This window comes from Pelodiscus sinensis, chromosome 2 (genome assembly GCF_052426305.1).
Source record: "Pelodiscus sinensis isolate ZL-2025 chromosome 2, ASM5242630v1, whole genome shotgun sequence".
NCBI classification, from domain to species: domain Eukaryota; kingdom Metazoa; phylum Chordata; order Testudines; family Trionychidae; genus Pelodiscus; species Pelodiscus sinensis.
Window position 1 is genome coordinate 234,761,099 of NC_143053.1, and position 9,605 is coordinate 234,770,703.

At 40.3% G+C, this 9,605-nt stretch overlaps 1 protein-coding gene across 16 annotated transcripts in view; it reads left to right on the forward strand.

Annotated features, from left to right (window-relative positions):
- CREM (cAMP responsive element modulator) overlaps positions 1 to 8,870 on the forward strand; it is a 92,733-nt gene extending 83,863 nt beyond the window's left edge. For 11 of the 16 annotated variants that reach the window (XM_075922694.2, XM_075922693.2, XM_089776771.1 and 8 more), the window contains 2 exons: positions 4,138 to 4,294; positions 7,885 to 8,512. In XM_075922694.2, the coding sequence (XP_075778809.2) occupies positions 4,138 to 4,294; positions 7,885 to 8,029 (302 nt within the window). In that variant the 3' untranslated portion in view covers positions 8,030 to 8,512. Of the gene's footprint in view, positions 1 to 3,307; positions 3,353 to 4,137; positions 4,295 to 7,884 lie in introns of all 16 variants that reach the window. The other 5 variants (XM_025189627.3, XM_006133015.5, XM_089776773.1 and 2 more) reach the window with 4 other exon arrangements.
- The last annotated feature ends 735 nt before the right edge of the window (positions 8,871 to 9,605 follow it).

Here is a 9,605-nt window from a genome sequence, read left to right on the forward strand (position 1 = left end):
AGCAGCTGAATCTGGACGCCTGGGACAGAGCAGCTGGGGCACTGCCGGGTAGGTCCCCGCAGCGCTGCACCTCGGCACTGCGGGGACCTACCCGGCAGCGCCCCAGCTGCTCTACCCCAGGTGTCCCCAAGTCAGCTGCTGCTGAAACTGATCAGCGGCTGATTGCAGGAAGCCTGGGGCAGAGCAACTCTGCCTCGGGCTTCCTGTAGTCAGCCGCTGGTCAGTTTCAGTAGCGGCTGACTTGGGGACACCTGGGGCAGAGCAGCTGGGGCGCTGCCGGGTTGCTCCAGTAGCGTCGAGGAGCGGCACTGCGGGACCAACCGGCAGTGCCCCAGCTGCTCTACCACAGGCGTCCGCAAGAAAAGCCCGGTCTGCTGGTCAGTTTCAGCAGCGGCTGAATCAGGACGCCTGGGGCAGAGCAGCTGGGGCGCTGCTGGCCCTCCCCTCTCCCCCCCCGAGCAGACCACGGAGATGCAGAGCAGCTTTTCTCGCCCCGGAGGACGCGGGCAGCGGGACCGCGGCGCGTCTCGGCGGTCCCGCCGCCCGCATCCTCCGGGGCAAGAAAAGCCCCGTTCGTAAGTACGGATCCGACATAAGTCAGATCCGCGTAACTCGGGGACTGCCTGTGTGTATACACACACACACACACACACACACACACACACACACACACACACAGACGCATTGTGTTCACTAGAGGAAAAACGTGTTTTCATCTTGAGTTAGCTGACATGCAGTAAAATCCTAGTGAAGAAAATAAAGGCAATTTGTAGTTTTCACAGAAGTTAACAGCTGAGCTTAATTAAAACCTTTCTTATCTTCACTAGGATTTTGATTCATGTTAGCTAACTCTGTTTAAGATGACACCTTTTTCCTAAGGAAAGACACCTACTGAAAGACCATTTGTGGCAAATTATGGTACTTAGGATGCAATCCTGCAGAGAATTTACATCCATAAGAATGGCCATACTGGGTCAGACCAAAGGTCCATACAACCCAGTATCCTGTCGGCTGACAGTGGACAATACCAGATGCCCCAGAAGGAGGGAACACAACAGGTAATCCTCACGTGATCCCTCCCCTGTCACCCACTTCCAGAGAAACAGAGGCTAGGGACACCATTCCTACCCATCCTGGCCAATAGCCATGGATGGACCTAACTTCCATTAATCTATTTAGCTCTTTTTTTGAACCCTGTTAAAGTCCTAGCCTTCACCACATCCTCTAGCAAGGAGTTCCATAGGTTAACTATACACTGAGTGAAGAAAAACTTCCTTTTGTTTGTTTTAAACCTGCTGTTGTTTTAAATCTCTAGTCTGAAAAGCTTACAATCTAAATAGACATGACAAATAGACCAGCTAGGGGTGGTAAGGGGGGGCGGTGCGACAAGAATGATTAAAGGTTTAGAGAACATGACCTATGAAGCCAGGCTTCATGAACTGGGCTTGTTTAGTTTGGAAAAAAGAAGATTAAGGGGGGACAGGATAGCGGTTTTCAAATATCTAAAAGGGTGTCACAAGGAGGAAGGAGAAAATTTGTTCCTCTTGGTTTCTGAGGACAGGACAAGGAGTAATGGGCTTAAAGTGCAGCAGGGGAGGTTTAGATTGGACATTAGGAAAAAATTCCTAACTGTCAGGGTGGTCAAATATTGGAATAAATTGCCAAGGGAGGTGGTGGAATCTCCCTCTCTGGAGATATTTAAGAACAGGTTAGATAGACATCTGTCAGGGATGGTGTAGACGGAGCTTGGTCCTGCCTTGAGGGCGGGGGGCTGGACTCGATGACCTCTTGAGGTCCCTTCCAGTCCTATGATTCTATGATTCTATGAAATATAAGGCTTGTTTTTATTTTCCCCGAGCTAGATGCTCTAGAGATTCATCTCCCAGGGTTCAATTTAGCTGGTTGTTAGAATTTCACCCCTGGCACCTTCTGGAGCAACTGCCGTCCCGTAAGATTCCCCTCATTGAGGGCTCGTGAACGTCTTAGGGCTTGAGTAATCTAGGTCTGCCGGGGGCGGGGGAGGGAGGAAAGGGAGACGTGGGCCCACCCTCTCTCCAGGTCTCAGCCCAGGACCCTAAGGATAGGAAGCCTACCTTCCTGTATGGACCATGGGCTCCGTGATCTCCCTTTCCTGGACTGCTTCCTACCCCCTGGTGAGGGGTCATGGAACCCTGCAGGGTTCGTCCGCTACCCCGGGCTATCCTTTACCCGGCGCACCCCTTGTGGCCGGGAACTCTCCCCCCTTTGCCAGCCGGCACCGCCACCTCTTCGTCCCTGCCGGGTCCCCTTCTCTCCGCACCGCCCCCCCTTACCACCCCTAGCTGGTCTTTTTCAAAGGTGGTGCCATCCGCCCCGGACGCCGGCACCTGCGCTCTTCTTCCTTCTGGCTCCCGCCAGCTGAGGGCTACCGCGCAGCCGCTTGCAGCTGCGGCGGAACACACCCGGCACCGCCGGGTGCTTCCTGTGACAGCTGGGTGGTGCACCACGTTAGTGCGGGGTGCGGGACTTTCTCCGTTGGCCCCTGCAACCCCATCACCACAGGTCTATAAAGAACCCACTAAATCAAATGCTAATAGTGCCTCCATCAACCCCAGTACTCCATGTTGTTGCGAGAAATAAGGGAAGTTGACAGGAGAGTTTCTCTCATCGACCTCTTGCACTGGGAACACTATAGAATTTCAACCTAAGGTAAGTCGACTCCAGCTATGCTATTCTCATAGCTAGAGTTGCGTACCTTAGGTCAAGTTTCTCTTAGGCTACATCTACATTGCCCAGTCTTGTGCAAGAACATATGCAAAAGAGGCGTGGTGATGAATATCGCTGCACCTCATTTGCATACTTAATGAGCCACCATTTTGCGCAAGAAGGAACAGTCTACACTGCTCCTTCTTGTGCAAAAACTCCCTCTTGCTCAAGAGCAGTTCTGCCTGAAAATAAGCATATTCATCGCCGTGCCTCATTTGCATATGTTCCTGCACAAGACTGGGCAGTGTAGACTTAGCCTTATAGTGTAGACCTGGCCATAGTCTAGAACTAAGGAAGTATTACTATTCCATTTTACAGATAGTAAACTAAAACAAAAATCAAGGTGCTTAAGTACAAATCAGAATCTAACTGACTTGACCCTTGGTCACACAGGGAGTCCAATACTGATCCCAGATCCCAGTCCTCCTGTGCCTTATGTACCAGGCCATCCTCTCCTGCTTGAATGTGACTATGTCCAGTGAATTTTTGGTATGGTCTTCCTAGGAGTCTATTATTTTACATTTTTTTTTCTCCATTTAACAAATTCTGACCACTGCTTTAGAAGATCCACTGGTGTAAAAAGATGTGGAAGAAGTCTATAAGAAGGGTAATTATTTATTCATTTAGCTTTTTACAATATTTTCCTCCATCTAACTGACTTCTCCATCTTCCCAATCTTCCCCCTCCTTAAAAAAGTGTATTGTTGAAGAAGTTTTACCTTTTATATTATTTTAGTCCATTCCTGAATTTTACTGAGTGTTCCATTATTTGTGTAGCATTCTTTTAAAGAAACAAAGTACAAAATTTAATGAGATGATGTGACAACACCTGAAATGTGATTTATCTTCTCTATTCATCTGCTGTGATGAGGAAAAGTTATGCTTTTTTGTTGACAATGATATGAAAAACATAAAAATAAACAGGCAAGAATTTGCTCTTATTTTTAAGTATAGGACACTCAACATTTAAATGTATAGTAACTTTAAATGTTAAGATATGCCAAGTACATTGACTTACCCAACTTTAATGACATTTTAATGGTTGTCTTTGTCATAAAACTACAAAAAGAATATCTTAGAAATGAGCAAAAAATTACAGGAAATAAGAAAACAGAGAACATTAAACTGGTTCCGAGTTAAAAACATAAAAGCATCTTTTAAAATGTATTGTGTAACTAATGTGTTAAAAAGTAGATAGAAGACTGTGTAAGTTGTATTTGTTAGCTTTTGTATCATCACATCACAAGTCTCTGAAATGTTTGATGTAACAATGATTAACATTATAAAATAAGTTTATAATGTTTAATGATTAACATTATAAAATAAGTCTGCTATTTCAGTTACATTTTGACAGATACGTTTGTATGAACATATAATCTTCTTCTTAATACAGCTGCCACTGGAGACATGCCAACTTACCAGATCCGAACTCCCACTACAGCCTTGCCTCAAGGAGTGGTAATGGCAGCCTCTCCAGGAACTTTGCACAGCCCTCAGCAGCTAGCAGAAGAGGCAACACGCAAAAGGGAGCTGAGACTTATGAAAAATAGGTAAGACAATGTAACTATAATATAATTATTAGTCACTGCTGCAAAGGGCAAATGTCAGCTAAGATTAATCACCTGAAAAGGAAAATATTACAATAAATTCTTACTCTTAAGGTCATGTAGCCCTTGATGTGATGGAGGGAGAGCAGAACATTCTTAACTGTTAAATCACGTCACCAGCAAGTGTGTACCTACAAAGCACTGATGTAGAATGGCCAATAAGTGCCTAAACCATAAGTAGCTTTTCTTCCACTGAGTCATGAAGAACACCCTTTCCTGCAAAACAATGTTACTAAATCCAGTTTCATTGAAAACAAGTAATGTTTCTAGACTTCATGATTGTGAAAAATCACATATTCACAGTTAATAGAGCAGAAATCAGTGCTGTGTTGTTTTCCTGAGTCTACAGAGAGACTGAAACAATCATTCTAAAAGGCATGAGCTGACCTACTCAACCCCATGGATTTTCAATGCTGAAATATAACAATTTAAATAACAATGTTAACTTATTCATTGCCGGTCATCATATTTTGTAGCAGTATCCAGTTAGTGTACTTATGTAGTCATCACAATCATCTACACTTCTCCAGAGCCAAAAACCCATTGTTTTGCTGCTCTAAAATATATCTAAATATAAGTTATCAACATTACATTTACAGTTTGTTATTTAACATGCATATATAAACACATTCCGCTCTGATCATCTTTCAGATAATTTTTTTTATACTGTAGTGTAGTCATAATATGTAATATGTATCATCTGGACTCTTCAAAGCTTGGGGAAAATGGCTTCATCTCATTCCTTTCAAACTCTTCAGAATCCTGTCAGCAGACAGAAAGTCTAGAGACCTCCACAGCAAGAACCATTCAGCTTTTGGAATAGCACACTAGTTTCTTTGGTTGCTAGTGAAAAATAAAACTTTAGCCTGCATTCAGAAGGGTATAGGTACTGGGACCCAGCTTTTCAGCAGATATTTCTGTCAGTCCTGTGCTTTGCCAGTATTCTTTCATTGGCTCACCTCTCTGGGAGTGACCTGTCAAGCTAGGCAGATCATCCACAATGAAAGCTTCCTATACACTTTCAGAAAAAGGGCACGAGTATGTCTAATAGGGTACATCTACACAGCAATATTATTTCGGAATAACTAGCGTTATTTTGATATAACTTCTTCCAAGTCTACACAGCAGGCAGTTATTTCGAAATAATGTTAAAATACTGTCAAGCTGCAAGACTTCTTAATCCAACTCCTGTAACCCTCATTTTATGAGGAGTAAGAAAAGTCAGAGGAAGTGTGCTCTATTTTGAAATAAGTGCTGTGTAAACACTCCCAATTTTGAAATAAGCTATTTTGAAATAGCTACATAATTGATGTAGCTCAATTTGCGTAGTGCATTTCGAGTTAAGCCCTGCAGTGTAGATGCACTTAAGTAACTGCCACACTATATTTCTTTATATTTTTGAGCCCTTCTAAGGGTATGTCTACCCAGCTTTTAGCGATAAGCCGATGTTGACACAGGCTAGTTATTAAAAATCAGCTTATGTGAACGCTGTTTATCAGCACTTTAGCCGACAAAATACTTCCACCCTCTGTGAGGGAGTTTCAGTTTGTCAGCATGAGAGCTCCTGCTGAGAAAGCTGTGTTCACATTTTCACTTGCCATAGCAAAACTTTGTTGCATGTGGTTTCTTAAGCACTCGTGAATGACAAAAGTTTTGTTGATCAAATACAGTTGTAGACATAACTTAACTATGTTGCCCTGCATTACACTCCGTACATCTTCAGATGATGTCAAATGATGCAATATAAATAGGGCTGCCAATTTAGATTGGATGGATTGGATTGGATTGGTTTCCTCACATGACATAATCTTAAATTAAAAATTAATCTTTAGTTTCTGGAGGCTTCAGGACAATCCTGGAGGGGTGACAACCATAAATAAAAAGCATATGGGCTGCAGTTGCAATCTGCTTGCTCCTTTTGGAAGGAAGCATAAAACTATTGCTGTCTGAAACTCAGATATCTGCATTATGTTCAAAACTTTATCCCAACTATATATCAAAAGTATAAATCCTGCAGGATGAAAATATATGTGCAATTAAAAGCAGTTATTTTCTGTGTAACACAAATTACACTCTCTCCTTTGTGGCTGGTACTTTTAAAATACAAACTACATTTAAATTTGGTGACTGTAATGAAATATCTGTGCAGTGTGAACTGTAAAAGAAAGTTTTATTGTATTTCAAAATGATTGTTGTATATTGTGTTATGTGGTATGCTGGCAGGAAGATGTTTTTGCAGAATATAACTGCCACAGGATAACTTTGATTTTGGGAGATTTATGTGGACAGTGATGTATTGGGTCATTTTGGACAGGTATTTTAATTTCTTTGGATGTACTTTGTTGTGCAGAATAAGCTAAACTATCATGCTTTTTTCATGCATTACTCTGCCTGTTTTATAATGGTGTTTTCTCATCTTTGCATGTGCATACCTGCTTCTAACCTCAGTGGAACTTAGATGCATACACGTAGCAGGAAGAAATAGACCTCTCTGTAGATCTCTAAGTTACTAAATAGCTGCATCCTTTCTGATTTCTCATCATATTGTGTTGCCTTGCCTGTCTTTGTTTTAAATCACTCTTGAGGACTGATGTGTTTTTATATTGCTTTCTCTTGTTTTTCTTTTCAGTTTCTGAGCTAGTTTCACATCTACTTATTCAGAGCATGCAGGAAGGCATTTTAAAAAAAATATATTATGATAATGTATAACATCATCCCTGTAAATATTAAGGGGTGACATTCTCAGGAGTGCTTAAATGCCTAATGAAGGAATGCTTCAATACCAGTAAGTGAGTGGTAACTCACTGAAGTGCTTTTGAAAATCTTTCCCAAACTGCTTAACTTTTATGTAACAGAATTGTTAATAGATTGTGAAATGGGTGGTTACCTTTGCATAAAAAGAAGAATCAGGACTGTATATGTACAAGTGAATGTGTTTAAAGAAAACATATATACCCATTTTGAACTACAATCCTAACCTGTAGTTTTGCAAGTCAAGTCAAAGTTACATCATCTTTTAGACTGTTATTTAGCATTTAATCTGGAGAGAATTGCTGCTACATTAAGTGTTCAGAAAAGCAATTCTGTAACATTTTTGGAGTTAAACTTTTTGGTTGCAGAATATGATGCCCTAAATACTTCCATAAGCACATCAATGGATGTGGGATGTGATGGGAATAACAGATTCTGTTTGCAGAAATGAAAGCAATAATTTAATTGTAATAGTGCAGTTGAAGGCAGTTCTTAACATCTGATTATTGTCTCCACTGTTTGTGTGTATCAGTTCATGTGAATAAAAAGTTCTTTCCTCATACTGTAGAAGCTGTGCAACCTGTATTAATTAACAAGCTGTTCCTGTTGTATTAAGTTGCTTCTGAATCGTGCAGTTGTCTACAATTATTGCTTAGCTTTCTTTTTGTCTGATGCATGATTGATTTATTGTGGAATTTGTAGGGATTTCAGGTAATTTCACTTATCCAGAGTTTGCCGTGTTGTGGCTGTTCCTGTAGTTATTTACCTTGTGTTGGTTCTAGGGAAGCTGCTCGAGAATGTCGCAGAAAGAAGAAGGAGTATGTCAAATGTCTTGAAAATCGTGTGGCTGTGCTTGAAAACCAAAACAAGACACTGATTGAGGAACTCAAGGCCCTCAAAGATCTTTATTGCCATAAGGCAGAATAACTGTCTTTGACTTAGACTTTGTTTATTATGAACTTTAATCAAGTCATGAGATGAAGCAGTTCTACAGATTGCCATGTGAATTTGAGGAAGGGACGCTTGTGACCCTTGTGAACCCAGTTTTGTTTAGTGTTTTCAGACTGATTTGGGAAATTTGGAATGCTGTCATGATCTCCATATTATACTGAGCTTTCTTCAATCTGCATTTCATAATAGCTCCAAATGGCTTTTTTGTTTGCACTCTTTACTTCTGCTTTTTCAGGGAAGCTGCTAAAGAATGTCGACGTCGGAAGAAAGAATATATAAAATGTCTGGAGAGTCGAGTTGCAGTGCTAGAAGTTCAGAACAAGAAACTTATAGAGGAGCTTGAAACCTTAAAAGACATTTGTTCTTCCAAAACAGATTAGTAGAAATATTTATTATGCTGTGAACTGATTACAACATGTCCAGTTGCTTTTGAAGACAATACTTAGATAATAAGAATTACGACTTTTTCTTAGTGTCATTTATCTTATGCTTTGACCCCAACATTCCTGAAATACTTTTTTGCATTTGTAGATTCTTAGCTGTAAATTCATTTTTTCCCCCAACGGAGACAGATGTTAAAGTATGTGTAACATGGTTGAAAGTGCAACATTTATAAGAGCTGTCCCATTGCCATATATTTGCATTTACTACTTTTTATGTGTTATTGATTGTGTCCGCTACACAAAAATATTGCACAGGTGTTTTAAAGTGAATCATCAAAGATAATGCATCCAGTAATACAACAAAAATAAACTACCCAAAGTATCTCAGGAAATAGTTTATATAAAGTATGCTATAATTACATGAATGTATCAGACTACTAGACTACTGATAAATGAATTTATGGCCTATTTTTCTTAGTTGCTTTGCCAAAAAAATATTATATTTCTGTCACTGAGTACCATAGTTGAAGACAGTTTTTAATAGAACAATGTTGTTTACCCTTTGTAGCATTTATTGTTTATTTAAATATCTGGCATGCTTAGGCTGTTTTTAAACTGATGGTGCGATATGAAAAATACCTTGGAGAAGTTTTTAGTATTAACTTTATATAACATGAGCAAGCTCTTAAATATTATAATATTTTAAATACCTGGGTGAAATTTCAAATACCTGTTAGATGGCTCCTTGTTACCTTTACTTCAAGCATTATACAAAATATCTGATGTAATAGTGGATTATGTGTCAGAATTGACTTTGCATCTTGACTGCTAACTGATCAGTATTCTGAACAGGACCAAGCTGTTAATTATAATGGGGGCTGATATGTGGAATCTTTTTTGTCTTTCTGTGAGATGGCAAAAAGGACAGAAATGTTTTTGTTTTCTTTTAAAATAAGGGAGGCTCTCCTATCAACATTAGCTCTCTGCTGATTTATGGTGTTCTGCAGTGGCTTTTGAGAGCTGAATGTTTTAAAAATAAATCCATTCTAAATTGGTTGAAAATTCTGGTAAACTCAGCTTGCCATTATGCATTATTGCATCTTTTCGTATATGACAATTTTATAAAATATTACAGGAGTGATCAAATAGTCAGTGATAGGTCCAAGTTG